The following is an 18741-nucleotide window of genomic DNA, read 5'->3' as shown; positions in this document are numbered from 1 at the left end:
TTAATTATTTCATTGTCATTCTCAATATAACAAGAATGGAATCAGACTCTGTAAGATTTTAGAGATCCACATTCTACCGAACTAAACTAAGAGCGCTTATTATTTATTTTTTTAATAGCATATTAATATTTATTATTAAATTTTAAGTGACCCAATACACCTTGTCCATATACCATATACTATATATAAATATTGATATATATGTATCTCCAATTTAAATCGATTTCAATTAATCCTTTATTATTTCTCCTCCGATAAGTATTAGTTCGAGATAGGGATGATATGATTTGAAATTCAAAAATTTATTATTTTTGGATCATCAATTTAGTATTTCATTCAAAATATTTTTTCTCCATAAAATAAATAGATTAAAAAATAGATATTTATATGAATTATAAATAAAAAATTTTATTTAATAGAATTATTTTTATTTAAAGATTTTATTAAACTTAAATAAAAATAATTCTAAAATTTTATTTCTTTAATTTTATTAAAAATATAACTATTTAAAATTATTTTAGTTAATATTATATACAAATTTTATATTTTATTAGAAAATAGAATCCACCTAATTTAGAGTATTCCAACGTTTATATTTTTTATACAAAAATAACTTTTTGATTTTTTTGTAGAAATTGATTGCATTGATGAATAAGCTTTTAATTCTATCCAAAAATCTTTTCTTTTTCAAAGAATTTTTAGAATTTTTTGGATCTCGATGTGCGTTTCTTTGGAACTGCCATGCAACTAATATAATTTTTTATTGCCCTACGAAAAGATCTGTCTACAAAACCTTTCCTTTTTCAAAGAATTTTTTGGATCTTGAAATGCATTTCTTTGGAACTGCCAAAAACCTTTCATTTTTCAAAGAATTTTTTGAATTTTTTTTAGATCTGGATGTGCGTTTCTTTGGAACTGCCATGCAACAACAACAAAGTCTTGTCCCACTAAGTGGGGTCGGCTACATGAATCAAACGACGTCATTGTGCTCTGTCATGTATCATGTCTACAAAGAGACCGTTTATATGTAAATCTCGTTTGACCACCTCATAGATGGTCTTCTTAGGTCTTCCTCTGCCTTTCTTCCCTTGTCCATATTCCATCTCATCTACCCTCCTGACTGGATGTTCTATCTGTCTTCTTCTCACATGTCCAAACTATCTGAGACGCGATTCAACCATCGTTTCCACAATGGGTGCTACTCCAACTCTCTCTCTTATATCTTCGGTCCTTATTTTATCCATCTCAACATCTTCATCTTTGCCACACTCAGCTTATGTTCGTGCTCCCCTTTAGCTGTCCAACACTCCGTACCATAAAGCGTAGTCGGTCTTATAGTGGTGCAATATAATTTACCTTTAAGTTTTAGAGATACTTTTTTGTCGCATATAAAACCAGATGCAACTAATATAATTTTTTATTGCCCTACGAAAAGATCTGGGCAAAAATCTTTCCTTTGAAAAAGAGTTTTTTGAAATTTTTTTTGGAAATTGAGGTGTGTCTCTTTGGAAGAGCAAAAAATCTTTCCTTTTCCAAAGAGTTTCTTTTTTAAATTTTTTTTTATCTTGAGATGCGTTTCTTTAGAATTGCCATGCAATTAATATAGTTTTTTTATTACTTTACGAAAAGATCTGTTAAAAATTCTTTCCATTTCCAAAGAGCTTTTTTAATTTTTTTTTTGGATCTCGATGTGCATTTCTTTGGAACAACTGGAACGTATTGTGTCGATTCTTTTGAGTAAGGGCAGGGGCAGATAGCGGTTCGACTATATCCACATTTTTGAATTGTATTTATACGTAATATATCAATTTTATTTGTGTTTTAATTTTATATAAATTACTCTATACTTTCAATGTTAATTGGATTTTTTGAATATTATTTTTTATATTTTTTATTCTTTAATTTTATATAAGTTATTATATCCTTTCAATGTTAATATATTATTTTTAATAAGTATAAATTGAGTTAAATTCTAATTTATTCTCACATTTTTTATTTACTCTTTGTTATATCTCTGTATATAAATCAACATTTATTTTACACAAATTTTTTATCCTTTCTCACATAATCTCATATCTCTTCTATTCTTTTTAGTGTAAATGATTTATAGATAACTAATCATATATTATTATATTAATAAAAATAATTAATTTTCACATTCATTACTTAAAAAGGCATATAAATGCATGAATTTAATTAATTAGATAATTATACAAAAAAATTTATATTAAAATTAAACTCATATACATGTAAAAAAATAATAAAATAAAATATAAATATTATTAAGCTTTTACAAAGATCAAAATTGACAAATATAATATTTACTTAAATTAATAATAATAATAATAATAATAATAATAATAATAATAATAATAATAATAATTAATTGTAATTTTATATGAATAAATATTTTATTTGATCACCCACTAATTTAAAAACTTAGCTACACAAGGATACACATAAAATATATAATAATTAAATAAAATATTTGGCAAAAATCGAATAAAATAAGAGAAAGAAGACAAGAATCTCAATCTTTTCTTTGCTGGGTATTCGTCTTTCCAAGCAGTAAATTCTTATAGTAATCTTCGAGATTGACGTTGTGCACCAAAATTGTCCTTGAGATTCAATTGCACTAATTACGTTCTTGAGATTGGAAAAATTGCACCATAGTAGTCTCTTACCCGTTTTTCGTTAACAATGCGCTGACGTGACTTGATAATGTGGACCTTTGGTGACACGTGTCACCTCATAGTTTGGCCACGTGTAACGGTATGATGACGTGTTGGTCAATGACACGTGGCATGCTGACATGGATGGGTATGTCACGTGTCACTGTGCTATTTTTCCACGTGTCAGATTATGCCACATGTCACAATGCTATTTGTCCACGTATCATTCACTATGTCATCGTTACATGTGCACCAAATTGGTCCCTTACTTTGCATCAAATGACTCATTTTAGTCCCTGAAATTGAATATCGTGCACCAAATTAGTCCCTTCATTAATTTTTTTATCATTTTTTTATAAATTTAAAATTCTCAATATTTTTGTATACACTAATTTTAATTATATTTTTTATTATACATATTTTATAATAAATTTGTTAATTAATAATGTTAACTTGTATCATTAGAGTACATGTTAACTAAAACCAAAATTTTATTATTGCCTATTGTGTTTATTTGTATCTGTTTTAATATTGTTCAAGTCATTGTTACAATAAGTACTTATATTGATTAATAGTGTAATATATGAAAAAGCCGCCTAACTAAGTTATATATAAAAGAGTGAATACCCCATCCGGCCCTTGACAATTACCTCGAAAGGACAACGAGGCCCCCAAGATAAAAAAAATACTCAATCTGGCCCCTGATATTTTTTTGGAGACTGATTAGCCCCTGTGCAAAAAAAAAAACAACCTAGATTTTTTTTTGGCACAGGGGTCTCGCTGTCCTTTCGAGGTAATTGTCAGGGCCGGGTTGGGTTTTATTTTTGTTAAGGGTCTCGTTGTCTTTCGAGGTAATTGTCAAGGGCTATTTTGGGTTTTATTCTAGATAAAATGAATTATTATAATCGACAGTATAAATCTATCTTGTTAATTTAATGAGAAGTTAATTATATGAGAAATCGGACATTCTTAAAATGGATGGGAATAATGAATTTATATTAGTTAATAAGTGCCTTATCAAGTATTCCTAAAATATTTATTAAAATGTTAAATATTAAAAAATTGTATTAAGGAATATTATTATATTCTTAATTTAACTTACACTCTTTATTAAATCAATATCAATATGTCACATAATTCTTTTAATAAAATATTGTAGAAAAATTATATAATTAAAACTAATATTTTAATAATATTTTATAAAAACACTTGTATTTAAATAACTTGTGAAAAGATAAAACTAAAATTAGTGTATTCAAATATATAATGAGAATTTTAAATTTATAAAAAAAATGAGAAAAAACTTATGAAAGGACTAATTTGGTGCACGACGTTAAATTTTAGGAACCAAAATGAATCATTTGATGCAAAGTAAGGGGACCAATTTAGTGCACATGCAACGATGACATAGTGGATGACACATGAATATATAGTATCGCGACACGTGGCATAATCTGACAAGTGGCAAAATAGCATTGTGACACATGGCATATCCATCCACGTCAGTATGCGGCATGTCGTTGACCGACACGTCATCATACCATTATACGTGGCTAAACCATGAGGTGACACGTGTCATCAAAGGTCTACGTCATCAAGCCACGTCAGCGCATCGTTAACGAAAAATGGGTCAGGGACTACTATGGTACAATTTTTTCAATCTCAAAGACGTAATTGATACAATTAAAATTTTAAGAACGATTTTAGTGCACGGCGTCAATCTCAGATACCACTACGGAGATTTACTCTATTTTCATCTATTTAATTTAGTTAGTTAATTCATCGACATTATTACTCTGATCTTATATAGTGCAGAAAGGAATTGATCTCCAAATTAAGTAACTCCTGAAAAGTGACACTTGAATTACATGTTTCTGTGCACTACACAACTGATTATGTTTTATATCACATAAATTTGCATTGATGCTCATCATTAATTGCTCATCGATAGACTTAAATATGATAACCTTCTTAAACTGCAAACTTAATAACTAGGTCATTCTTTAATGGTTAATTATCTTGTCTAATAAGTAACTTCTACTTAGATTGAGTTTGAGTAAAAAGTTTAATTAATTTTTTTTAAAATAGTTTAAATAATAAATACTTATATTAAAAATAGCTTATAATAAATTATTTTGTATTTAATTTTTTAGATCTAAAAGTGTTTATTTTAAAAAAAATGAGATAACAAATTTTTTATTATGAGAGAAGTCATTTTTTTAATTTTTTCATAAACACTTAAAGAAAAGCATAAAGTATCAATATAGTATCTGCTAATTTATTGTCAACAATAATTAATTATTATATTTTAAACACATGTATAAAAAGACACATCCAAAAAATACATTTATAAAGACATTTCTATTAGACACCGCCATGGAAAAGACATTTTTATTAGACACATCCATAAAGATACTTCCATTAAATACCATTATAAATAAGAGTTGGCAGAAATTAGTAAAAATGCTGTTGGTAACGTAGCGGAATTGAACACTTAAATAACTTTTTAAAAAATTATAATTTAATTTTAAAAAATATACCAAATATTAATACTACTATTTTTTATAAGTTAAAAACTAAAAAAATTATTTTTAAAACTTTTCAAACGAGTGTTAATTAAGTAACACAATCACCAAGTTTTGTGCAATGTGATAATATTATCCTATTCAATATGTTATGTGGAAGAAGCCAAGTCTCCCTAGTGCCTATAAAAAGAGTAGTTCTCTTTAAGTGGAACTCATTCTCACTTCACAAGTGATATTAGTGAAGAAGCTTTTTCCAACATAGTAGAAAAGATGGTTACTAAGCTTACTCTTTGGGTTCTTCCTTTACTCCTTTTCTTCTTAATGGTAATTCATTTAATCTTGCGTTATATCATATTATTGGGGTCAATTTCCATTATGCATGTCCTAGTATCTAGAAATATATCACTATTTAGTAAATTAACGCAAATATACATTATTAATAGTTACATTTTTTTACATTTTTTAATTTTTTTATATATATTGATTTAGTATCTTTAATATATATTGGTGGATGCAGAATTTAAATAGAATGAATTCCATATTCTATTTAATAGTAAAAAAATAATGTGAATGATTTAGTGTCGAATAAAATTAAATAAGTTTCTGTACATATTTCTGTGCATTCTTCTGTTATCTTATTAATGAAGGAATATAATAAATATTTTAAAAAATAAACATTTTTTTAGTAATTTTGTCTTATGAGAATTAATATAAGGCAATTAAATGAAGATGCTAAAAACATCTTTTTATAAAGATTCTTGTGTTAAAAGTGTATTTTGTTTGTTTAGCCACACTTTAAAAAAAAAACATTTTTATAACACATCAAAATCAAACTATACATTTCATCATCTAATGGTAAAAAAGAAACATTTTCATATGAAGACAATAGTAAAATTTTCATTATAATATTCACCTATATATAAAGCGAAGGATATCTGTTTATAATAAAAAATAAAAAATAATGTGTATAGTTTGTTTTATCCACCGAAAATTAAACTCCAATGAAATTAGCAATTAATTGCTAGCTGTGCCCAATAAAAATTGGATAAATATCTGAAAATCAAAATTCATAAAAATAAATAAATAAAAAATTTTTGTACAAAAATTTTGGGAATAAACAAACTATACATATTATTTTTATTATTATATGATGAATTATAAAATTTGATTTTTATATATTATAAAAATATATATTTTTTATAAATGTAACTAAACAAAAAGATCACATTTTTAACACAAATATATTCATAAGAAGATGCTTTCATTTGAATATATGTCTTATTTCTTACTCTCTAGATTCGTAGCGTACTTCAAGACAAGCATACCGAATTTCAAAGTTTGTGTCGCTTATGAATCCTTTGTTGTTTAATTGCATAACAGAATAGGCATGGCATCAGTGGCAGAGATCTGAAGGTAGAGTTGCAAGATGATACAGATACAAATTCACAATCATATATCAACCATGAAAAGCCCAATGAACCTTACATAACTAGCTATGCAACTTCAAGTGTTCATGATGTCAATAAACTTAACTACCTTACAGGTTATAAAGCTTATATTACTGGGTACACAACTACTCCCTGTGATGCCAAACAGCCATACATCACTCAATATAGTGGTAATACTAATTTCAAAGGAGATTCAAATGCACCATACATTACTCAATATGGTGATGACGTCGGTTCCAAAAGAAATTCAAATGCACCATATATCACTCAATATGGTAGAGACGTTGATCCCAAAAAAGATTCAAATACACTGTACATCACTCAATATGGTGATGAACCTAGTGGTTCCAACAAAGAAATAAAAACAAAGTCTGCCACAGCTCAGGATTCAGCTAAGCCTTATGTGACAAGCTATGGCCCTCGTTCCAAGGAAACACAATCTTCTAATGTAGACCACACTGAGGCATTCAAGGTTGGATTCTTCGCCATGGATGATCTATACGTGGGGAACATTATGACCCTCCAATTTCCTGTCGAAGACTTTTCTCACTTCCTATCAAAGAAAGAAGCCGACTCCATTCCTTTCTCAACCTCACAACTTCCAAGTGTTCTTCAACTCTTCTCAATCTCCGAAGATTCTGCACAAGCCAAGTCCATGAGAGGCACTATTGAACAATGTGAAGCAGGAACCATCACAGGGGAGACTAAGATTTGTGCTAACTCTTTAGAGTCCATGCTGGAATTCGTCCACAACATCATTGGATCAGAGGAAAAGCACAACATTCACACAACTACTCCATCCTCAGGGGCTCCTCTGCAAAAATACACCATTTTGAAAATATCACAAGATATCTATGCTCCTAAATGGGTGGCTTGTCATCCTCTGCCATACCCATATGGTGTTTACTATTGCCACTTCATATCAACAGGGACCAGGGTGTTCAAGGTCTTGTTAGATGGTGAGAATGGAGACAAAGTTGAAGCTCTTGGCGTGTGCCACTTGGACACATCTGATTGGAGCCCAAATCACATTCTGTTTAAGCAGCTTGGGTTCATGCCTGGGGAGGCTCCAGTGTGCCACTTCTTCCCTGTGAAGCATCTTATGTGGGTTCCCCAACCCTCAACAACCACCATGTGAAAAGAACAGAGTTCTGTTGTTGCTTAGTGAGCGAGTATCATCTATGCAATAAAAGGTCAATGATGGAAAGTCTCAGACTCTCAGTAACTAACTCATGATTATTTTGCTGTTGTAGTCTTGTAGACTTCATCTTTGTTTCTGTCCTTGTGTTTTATGTATGAATTTTTTAAGATTATGCAGCAGATAGCTGCAATCCTAATATGGAAAAAGGTTAATATTGTTCTTAATTTAAAATGGTTTATTTTTATTTTAAATATTTTATTTTATTTTTTGATTAAAATTAATATTTTCATTTTAAAAATTTTTTCTATATTATTATGGTCTTTAACTAATTTTACTCCCAAATTATTGGAATTATCATTATAACCATTATAATTACGATTTTATTGTTACAAAATAAGATATATGCTATAAATATGAAATATTTTAAAAACTAAAAATAAAATTTGAATGTAGTCCGAAAATCAAAACAGTAATTTACTCAAACTATTGCGATCATTTGAATGAGTAATCATGATTGTGATGACTCAGAATCAAACATAATTGTAAGTGATTAAAATTCAAGCAATAACCACATATATATATTGAGAAGGTATCTTATGAGAATAAAATTTTTATATGATAATATATTTATAATTGATAAATTTGTGAAAGAATAGGAAATGTAAAGAAAAGAATTTTTATTGATTGTTGATTGATTGAATTGTATTAAAGTATGTTGTAAACTATGAGGGTAAAACTAAATATATACAGAGTATTGTTCTATGAAAGATAAAAGCAAATAAAGATAACATAAGAACAACTAAAGATAAGATAATAAAAACTAAAATTGTAATTGAATTTATGTATTGTGTTGAGTTGAATTTGTGAGTCACGAGACTTTTTTATTATTGTTATGGGGCATGAATTAAGGTGGAAGAGTAATTTAATAATAATTATTAAATTAATGTAAATGATTAAAATTAGATGTATTTAATAAATAGTATATAAATAATGTATTAATTATAGTCATTGAATTTATATGTGAATGAATTTATCATCATTAAATTTTTTATTTTTAAAATTTACTAAAAATTGAACTCTAAATCTTTTAAACATAAAATTAAAATTCTGATAACATGTCATGAAACCATTTATCTCAAAAATTTAAGCCGATATAAAGAGACAACGTAAAATAGATATATCTCTTATAATATACATATAGTATTTTTGCTTCTCTTTTCATTAAAACCATATCTATTAACTATCCCAAAAATTCAAATAATTATAAATGTAAATTCCTTGAATATTTATTTATAGGTTAGCTAATTAAGTACAGAAAGGAATTGATCTCAAAATTCAAAAAACTCCTGAAAATGATACTTGAATTATATTTTTCTTGTGTTAGCGTGCACATCACAACTTATTACGTTTTGTATCACATAAAATTTAGCATTGATGCTTATCGATCAATAAACTTGAGTATGATAACCTTATTAAACTGCAAACTTAATTAGGTCATTCATTAGTGGTTAATTATCTAGTCTAACAAGCTAGCTCTATTAATTAAGATACTAAATTACCACAATCACCAAGTTTTTGTGCAGCCTGAATATTATTATCCTATTCAATATGTGAAGTGGAGGAAACCTCCCTAATGCCTATAAAAAGAGTAGTTCTCTTCAAGTGGAACTCATCCTTACTAGCTAGTTACTTCACTAGTGAGTGCTCAAAAATCTTTTTCCAACATATATATAGTTGAAACGATGGCTGCCAAACTTGGTCTTTGGTTTCTTCCTTTTCTCCTCTTCTTCTTAATGGTAATTCATTTATGCACATACACTGATCTCAGTATTATATTGCTTTATTGGGCCAATTTCCATGCATTATGTCCTAGTAGAACTATATATCCCTATCTAGCATATATTAATTAGTTACTTGTTTTTTTTTTCGATAATTATTAGTGACTTATTATACCTTTTTTTTATATATCTTTTCGGCATGCATAACTCAGGCCCCATAACTTTTATATAGATATAAAATTTAATTTTAATCTACTGGTAGTATAAATTATTTTATATCATCATTTAATCATATCTGTTCATTTAGATAATTATTCACACATTAATTATTTAGTGGCGGTATAAATTTTATATAGAATAGTGAGAGTTTTATATCCTATTTAATAATAATAATAAAAATGTGATCAGTTTGATATTGAATAAATAAGTGCAGGCTGTGCAGCACATACATATTTTTCTATGCATATCTTTAATATATATTAATGGAGTATAAAATTTACATAGAATAAATTTCATATTCTATATAATAGCAAAAAAAATAATGTGAACAATTCGGTATATTGAAGAAAATAAGTTTAATACATATTTCAACAATGAAATAATCAATTTTATATTCTTCTTCATTTATGGTAATAATGAGAGAATATAATAAAATATTGGGAGCCACTCAGATAAAGATCTCTAAAACATTTTTTTTAAATATGTTTTTCAGTAATTAAAATTTAACATATATAATTGATTACACATGTTATTTTTGTCAAAATTAGGTTAGACAAATTGATTTAACTAAAAAAATGGTTAATCAAATCTTGAACCGGTCTAAATTAATATTATTTTTTTTTATAAAAAAACTACAATACACTTATTATAAAAAATGATTAAAATACTCTTATATATATATATATATATTAATTTTAAAAATTCTAAATCCTAACCCTACGATAGAAAAATAAATGACTAAAATTTAAGATTTTTAAAATTAATATATATAATAGAAGTATTTTAGTCATTTTCTATAATAGAGTATTGTAGTCATTTTCTATAAAAAATAATATTAATTTAAACCAGTTCAAGATTTGATTCACTATTTTTCGGTTAAATTAATTTGTCTAGAATTATTTCTAGACGATTATTTGTTTATTTCTGTCTAGAATCCCAATACTTAAGACAATTATTTTTGCAAGTTTGTGTTGAATATGAATTCCTTGTCCTTTAATTGCAAAACAGAATGGGGTCAACATTGGTTGCAGAGATCTAAAAGCAGAGTTGCAAGGTCATACAGAAATGAATTCACACCATGGAAATCTCAATAGACCTAACTACCTTATAGGGTACAAAACCAATGCCCATGGTTCTGACAAAGATTTTTCCTCTTCTTCAACTAATGTAGACCACACTGAGGCATTCAAGGTAGGATATTTCGCCATGGATGATCTCTTTGTAGGGAACATTATGACTCTCCAATTTCCTGTCGAAGAGGTTCCTCACTTCCTATCAAAGAAAGAAGCTGACTCCATTCCTTTCTCAACCTCACAACTTCCAACTGTTCTTCAACTCTTCTCAATCTCTCAAGATTCTCCACAAGCCAAGTTCATGAGAGACACACTTGAACTATGTGAAGCAGGAATGCTCACACAAGAGACTAGGATTTGTGCTAACTCTTTAGACTCCATGCTAGAATTTGTCAACAACATCCTTGGATCAGAGGAAAAGCACAACATTTACACAACTAGTCCACCTTCAGGGGCTCCTCTGCAGAATTACACCATTTTGAAAGTATCAGAAGATATCTATGCTCCTAAATGGGTGGCTTGCCATCCTCTTCCTTACCCTTATGCTGTTTACTATTGCCACTTCATAGCTACAAACACCAGGATATTCAAGGTCTTGTTAGTTGGTGAGAATGGAGACAAAGTTGAAGCTCTTGGTGTCTGCCATTTAGACACATCAGAATTTAACCCAAATCACGTTATATTTAAGCAACTTGGATTCATGCCTGGGGAGGCTCCACTCTGTCACTTCTTCCCTCTGAAGAATCTTATGTGGGTTCCCCAACCCACAGCCACCACCATGTGAGAAGGACAAAGTTCTGTGTTGCTTAGGAAGTAAGTATGTATGCAATATGCAATAAAGGGTCAAGATAGAAGACTTCTGTAGCCAACTCATGATCATGTTCCTGTTGTAGATCAGACTTCATCTTTGTTTGAATGCCTTGTGTTTTATGTATAAATTTCAAGATTATGCAGCTGGCTAGGTGGTTGGTGTTTAACTTATCTTGTATGTCTATTTAAATAAACTATAATTATTTCTAATTGTTAAAAAAGGTTAAATCAATAGAAGATCAGTGTACGGTGTAGAAAATAAAAAATAAGTGTCGTTATTAAAAGAATGTTGCGTGCTACGTAAAAATATTAATGGAGATAAGTTCTGCACTATTAAGTTCCACAAAATCTTAGGATTACAGAACGATAGATTCCATTTGAAAGGTACTTTATGTTAAAAGCTGCTTACTGCTGAATCAAATTAATTAAGATATTAATTAATGATTATTTTTAATTCTTTTTTATCTATTTTTCTGTGACTGTATGGATATTTTAGAGGCTTGAAGTTTGGATATGGCTTTTTTGTAAGACACCAAGATATTAGGGAATTGAATTGGGTTTATTGACTTTTCTTTCTTAAGTGGTCCTGGCCCAAACAACTGGCCTCGTTAAAATGGATAAAAAATTCTTAGTGGTCGGCCTTAATATTTTTATTAGAGAAATATTTAATATCATTCTCAACTATTTATCACAAAACAAATAATCACATGAATATTAATGGATATAATAATGAGGAGTGTTAGGGGTAATAAATTTGTGATTGGTAGCTATCAATTAGTTATTATTAGTGTTTTTAATGGTGTGAGATTACATTCAATGATGTGAGATTACTCACTTTTCTTTTGATGATTAAATGTTCACCAAATTTTAATAAAAGTGGTAGTCCTAAACTTTCTCTATAATAATATTGTTTTGATTTATTTATATGTTTAACATCATAATATTTCAACATAATTATAATGCAATGTCGATGTAACCTCTAGACCTAAGTACAAATGAAGGGTGTATTTAATATAGTTTAGTTACACTCTTTAATTATTTACTTACTTATAGGGCTAATCACAGCTAGCGACCTATACATCTACTGGCACTCCAGAGATTGTCGCTTTGAGTTTATGTCTGGATTTAACTTTGTGATGGAATGACACGTGTATTTTTATAGGTGTCGAAGGAATTTATCTTCTATACCATAGCATTCGCCTTAATAAAATCTAGGATTATAATTCTGGCAAAAAAAACACATTTGGTGGAATAAACTAACTAAAATATAGAACTATAATTATTTATAGCATCTATATGCATATGCACATAAAACACAAAGATGCATCACATGATCCTATCCTTTGCTTCACAGGATCCACAAATTAAAATCCTCAGCACCATTACGTATTCACATGCTAGAATATACAATAAAAGTTTCAGCTTGAAGCTTTCTAGTGCAGCATCTATTGCTGCTCTTTTCTGGCTATACAAATTTTGTTTCGATTGTCGCAGTAACAAAATCTTGATACGCATTGTTTAGATAATCAACTAAATCCTTCATTATTTTTCAGTAACTCTATCATCTGTGAAGAATACACAAACCTCATCACTTCTAGTTCAAAAGCCAAGGATTCGATCGCAGCACACAAATTACAACAGAAGCACGAATTGTGGCTACACGGTTCATGAGTCTTCTTTTCTTCTTTTTTTTTCTTTGCAAGTTTCGGCCATATTTACATTTCGAGGAATACTAAAGCCCAAAAGGAACTTTCTTCCGCATTATGGGCCCATTTCTATTTAACTGGCCATTTAATTAGGCCCAGTTATAGCCCATTATTAGAAATTTTGGAATAATTTTTGTCAACACTGCCAGTCAAAATAATGACAAGAAAAGTAGCATTAGTCAAAGCTGCTTCCATTGTTGTGGTAACAGGTGAGTTTAACTTTATCCTAGTTGCCAGTGACACAAATAATAATAATATTTTTTTTATTGTCTTCAAATATATAAAGGGTCCAATAGAGCCTGTTCATACTCTGGCCTAATGTCAAAGGCCCAGGTCCAAATAAAAGGCCTAATCTAAAGGATTAAGCCTAGCTAAGTACCGACTTTCACGTAAGAAGTCGGTATCAACCACGACTTGCTCTAAAGAAGTCGGACATGAGATTAGCTGGCAGATAAACACTCAATTCAAATGAGTAACCGCCCCTAAAATCTCTCTAACCGCTTCATAAAGCCATATCTTAACCTCCCCAAGATAATGGGGCAGTTAACATCCTAAAGATACGGCACTACGCCAACGGTGGTTATTGGCTCACCACTATAAATACACTGACACCCCTCAGGTATCTCTAGGCCCAATACTCTCTAGACCTGCTCACACTCTTGCTAACTTAGGCATCGGAGTGTCTTTGCAGGTACCACCCCCCATTCACTTACTAACACAAGTCGGACGGAGTCTCCCGAGTTGCATATTCACACGGAAACCTCCTCCTTCGCACATTTGGGCCAGCCAACGCCATCCATTCAGTCAATCTCCGGTTACCCACCGTAACATTGGCGCCGTTGCCGGGGAACCGAGAGATCATCCATCGATGGCGGACAGATCCCACGAAGAAGGCCATGTGGAGACAGATTCTGAGCAAGAGAATCTGGACACAGGCAATAACAATGCGGACCTCGCCCTCCATCAGGAAATTGACAATCAGCATAGAGAAGGCACCTCCGGAGTAAAGAACCCGAAGGTAAATTCCTCAGAAGGGCGCGAATCAGAAAAAGGAGGACCACCCCATGTAACTGAACTCATGGGGTTAGTCCACAGCCGCCTGGAACAGTTAGAACAAGAGCGGGAGCGGCAAAGGGAAACTGAGAGGTACCTAAAAGAGGAGATGGAGCGGCGAAAAGAGTTAGAAAGAAAACTCTTAAAGCTAGAATCCTCCCTCAAAAATTGCAACTCCCGTGACGAATAGGAAGAGCCACCATTAGGGGGAGAGGATCCCTTTAGCGAGGACATAATGAGGGCTAAAGTTCCGAGGAACTTCAAAAGCCCTGATATGGACCTCTACGATGGAACTACGGATTCAAAGCATCATCTGAGCAATTTCAAAAGTCGGATGTACCTGGCTGATGCTTCCGACGCTACGCGATGCAAGGCCTTCCCGACCACTTTATCGAAAGCAGCGATGAAGTGGTTCGATAGCCTCCCCCCGAGGTCGGTTACTAGCTTTGAAGACCTCTCAAGAAAGTTTTTGATGAGGTTCTCAATCCAGAAAGACAAGGTGAAACATGCACCAAGCCTCCTGGGAATAAAACAGGAGGTCGGAGAATCTTTGCGAACCTATATGGAAAGATTCAACAAAGCATGTTTGGAGATTCAAGACCTGCCCACAGAGGCAGTCATAATGGGGCTAGTCAATGGGCTCAGAGAAGGTCCCTTCTCACAGTCCATATCTAAAAGACACCCTGTTTCTCTAAGTGATGTACAAGAGAGAGCTGAAAAGTACATCAATATGGAAGAAAACGCCAAGTTAAGAGACCTGAGTTGGCGACCTGGACCCCCTCCCTCAACTAAAGAGGGGGAAAGGGAAGCCAAGAAAAAGGAAGAACTCGGTCTCGAAAGGCCAAGAAAATACCACTCTTATACTCCCCTGAAAGTTTCTATAGTGGATGTATACAGAGAGATTTGCAACACTGAAAGACTGCCACCCCCTAGACCCATTAAAAATAAAAAAGGGGGGAGCCGTAGCGATTACTGCGAGTACCATAAAATATATGGTCACTCCACAAACGACTGTTACGACCTCAAGAATGTGATAGAAAAGCTGGCTAGAGAAGGTCGGCTTGATAGATATCTCATAGAAAGGTCGGACAGTCATGGAAAGAGAAAGCGAGATGATATGGATAGAAGAGACCCACTACCGCAGACTCCAGAGAGGCATATCCATATGATCTCAGGAGGATTTGCGGGAGGGGGGCTTACTAAATCCTCTCGCAAAAGACATCTCAAAAGAGTCTACCAAGTCGGGGAAGAGTCATCCGACCTTCCTACTATTTCGTTCACAAAAGAAGATGGGCAAGGAATAATCCCTGGACACGACGATCCAGTGGTAATAACTATGATCCTAGCCAATGCCCTTCTCCACAGAACCCTAGTAGACCAAGGAAGCTCGGCGGACATTCTCTTCAAACCTGCTTTCGACAACCTAGGGTTAGATGAGAAAGAATTGAGAGCCTATCCCGACACCCTATACGGATTAGGGGACACGCCAATAAAACCACTAGGATTTTTGCCCCTTCACACCACTTTCAGAAAAGGGGAAAAATCAAAGACTCTGAGTATAGACTTCATAGTCATTGATGAGGGGTCAGCTTATAATGCCTTAATCGGCAGAATTACCCTTAATCGGCTCGGAGTAGTGGTATCCACTCCCCACCTCTGCATGAAATTCCCGACCTCAGCGGGAATAGCAACGGTGAGGGGAGATCAAAAATTGGCGAAAAAATGCTACAACGAAAGCCTAAATCTGAGAGGAAAGGGCAAAGAAGTCCACACAATAGAGCTCGGCGGCGCAAGGGCCAAAGAAGAGCTGCGACCTCAACCGGGAGGAAAAACCGAGGAGATACAAGTCGGTGGGGAGGAAGAAAAAAACACTTACATAGGAGCCAACCTAGGGGAAACCCTAAAACAAGGGTTGGCTGAACTCCTAAGAAATAATTCTGACCTCTTCGCTTGGAAGGCTTCCGACATGCCCGGGATTGATCCCAAGCTCATGTCCCACAAGCTCTCGGTTTACCCAGGATCTCGACCTGTACAACAAAGAAGACGCAAGCTCGGCACAGAACGAGCCCTAATAGTAGAAGAGCAAGTACAGGCGCTCCTGGAAGCCGGCTTTATTAGAGAGGTCAAGTACCCAACATGGCTAGCCAATGTAGTGCTAGTCAAAAAACAGAATGGTAAATGGAGAATGTGCGTCGACTATACCGACCTAAATAAGGCATGTCCGAAGGACCCTTATCCCCTACCAAGTATTGATACCCTAGTGGACTCCAGCTCGGGGTACCAATACTTGTCGTTCATGGACGCCTACTCGGGATATAATCAAATCCCGATGTATAAGCCAGACCAGGAGAAAACATCATTCATCACACCCAGAGCTAACTATTGCTATGTGGTCATGCCATTCGGATTGAAGAATGCAGGATCCACATATCAAAGGTTGATGAATAAAGTGTTTTCTCCTCACCTGGGGAGCCTAATGGAAGTATACGTCGACGACATGCTAGTGAAAACCAAGAAGGAAGTCGACCTCTTATCCGACCTCTCACAAGTCTTTGACACCATAAGGCTGCATGGGATGAGACTAAATCCTGCAAAATGCGCCTTCGCGGTGGAGGCAGGAAAATTTCTAGGATTTATGCTAACACAAAGAGGGATTGAGGCCAATCCCGATAAATGTAGAGCCATCCTAGAAATGAAAAGTCCGACTTGTTTGAGAGAAGTCCAGCAGCTCAATGGCCGACTTGCAGCCCTCTCCAAATTTTTGGCAGGATCGGCACTAAAATCCCTTCCACTATTTTCCTTATTAAGAAAGGGATGCCAATTCGAATGGACTCCGGAATGCGAGGAGGCGTTCCAAGAGTTCAAAAGATTTTTAAGCCAACCTCCTATCCTAACCCGACCAGTACCAGGAAAAGACCTCGTTCTGTACTTATCCGTAGCAAACAGGGCTGTCTCGTCAGCCCTGATAAAAGAAGACGAGGTCGGGCAACACCCAGTTTACTTCATCAGTAAGGTCCTACAAGACCCCGAACTAAGGTACCACAAACTAGAAAAGTTTGCCTACTCCTTGGTAATAATAGCCTCGCGAAGGCTACGACCCTACTTTCAAGCTCACACAATAAGAGTCCGTACAAACTAACCCATAAAGCAAATCCTCCAAAAGACGGATGTTGCAAGGAGAATGGTTCAATGGGCAATAGAGCTCTCCGAGTTCGATCTGAGATATGAAGCTCGGACGGCAATTAAAGCTCAATGCCTCGCCGACTTCGTAGCAGAATACGCAGGGGACCAAGAGGAAAAGCCGACTACATGGGAACTCTATGTAGACGGATCCTCCAACAAAACGGGAAGTGGCGCAGGCATGATATTGGTGGATGAAAGAGGAATCCAAATAGAGGTTTCCTTAAAATTTGAATTTCCGGCTTCAAATAATCAGGCAGAATATGAAGCCTTGATAGCCGGACTAAAATTGGCAGAAGAAGTCGGTGCTACAAAAGTGATGATATACAGCGACTCACAGGTGGTGACCTCCCAAATAAGTGGAGAATATCAGGCAAAGGACCCTAATATGAAGAGGTACTTGGAAAAAACTTTGGAACACCTTGGGCGCTTTGCAGAAACCGAGGTCAAACACATAACTCGGGATCTAAACAGCAGAGCGGATGCCCTATCCAAGTTAGCAAGTACCAAACCAGGAGGAAACAACAGAAGCCTGATTCAAGAAACCCTCCAAGAGCCCTCGGTAGCAAAAACAGAAGATAAGCAAGAAGTACTTGAGGTAGTCGGTTTAAACCTCGGATGGATGAATCCCTTAGTCGAATACCTGAAATTCGACATCCTCCCTAAGGAGGGGAAAGAAGCTAAAAAGATCCGAAGGGAAGCACAGCATTACACCTTGGTGAGAAATGTCCTCTACATAAGAGGGATATCAACACCATTGTTAAAATGCGTACCGACCTCAAGAACCGCCGAGGTATTGGAGGAAGTACATAGCGGGATCTGTGGAAACCATCTCGGAGCAAGGTCGCTCGCCAGGAAGGTAATCCGAGCAGGATTCTATTGGCCGACCTTGCAGAGAGATTCCACAGAATTTGTGAAGAAATGCCAACAATGTCAGATGCATGCAAATTTCCACGTGGCTCCCCCAGAAGAGCTCATCAGTATCACTTCTCCATGGCCTTTTGCAAAATGGGGGATGGATTTGTTAGGTCCTTTTCCCCAAGCGCCAGGACAAGTCAAATACCTGATCGTGGGAATAGATTACTTCACAAAGTGGATAGAAGCAGAACCATTAGCCACTATCACCGCTCAAAAAA

The 18741-nt window shown here is 33.6% G+C and overlaps 2 protein-coding genes across 2 annotated transcripts; both read left to right on the top strand.

Moving 5' to 3' along the window:
* The first annotated feature begins 5432 nt into the window (after positions 1 to 5432).
* Positions 5433 to 8010, top strand: LOC112769346 (BURP domain-containing protein 6). The gene is made up of 2 exons (XM_025813841.2): positions 5433 to 5521; positions 6578 to 8010. Exons 1-2 carry the CDS (start codon positions 5468 to 5470, stop codon positions 7781 to 7783), a joined length of 1260 nt encoding a protein of 419 aa, XP_025669626.1. The 5' UTR covers positions 5433 to 5467; the 3' UTR covers positions 7784 to 8010.
* A 1364-nt stretch (positions 8011 to 9374) lies between these two features.
* LOC112788952 (BURP domain-containing protein BNM2A) lies at positions 9375 to 11833 on the top strand. The gene is made up of 2 exons (XM_025830642.3): positions 9375 to 9582; positions 10792 to 11833. Exons 1-2 carry the CDS (start codon positions 9529 to 9531, stop codon positions 11638 to 11640), a joined length of 903 nt encoding a protein of 300 aa, XP_025686427.1. The 5' UTR covers positions 9375 to 9528; the 3' UTR covers positions 11641 to 11833.
* Positions 11834 to 18741: the final 6908 nt, after the last annotated feature.

Source organism: Arachis hypogaea, chromosome 3 (assembly GCF_003086295.3).
Source record: "Arachis hypogaea cultivar Tifrunner chromosome 3, arahy.Tifrunner.gnm2.J5K5, whole genome shotgun sequence".
Classification (NCBI taxonomy): domain Eukaryota; kingdom Viridiplantae; phylum Streptophyta; class Magnoliopsida; order Fabales; family Fabaceae; genus Arachis; species Arachis hypogaea.
This window is presented reverse-complemented; position numbering and strand designations above follow the sequence as displayed.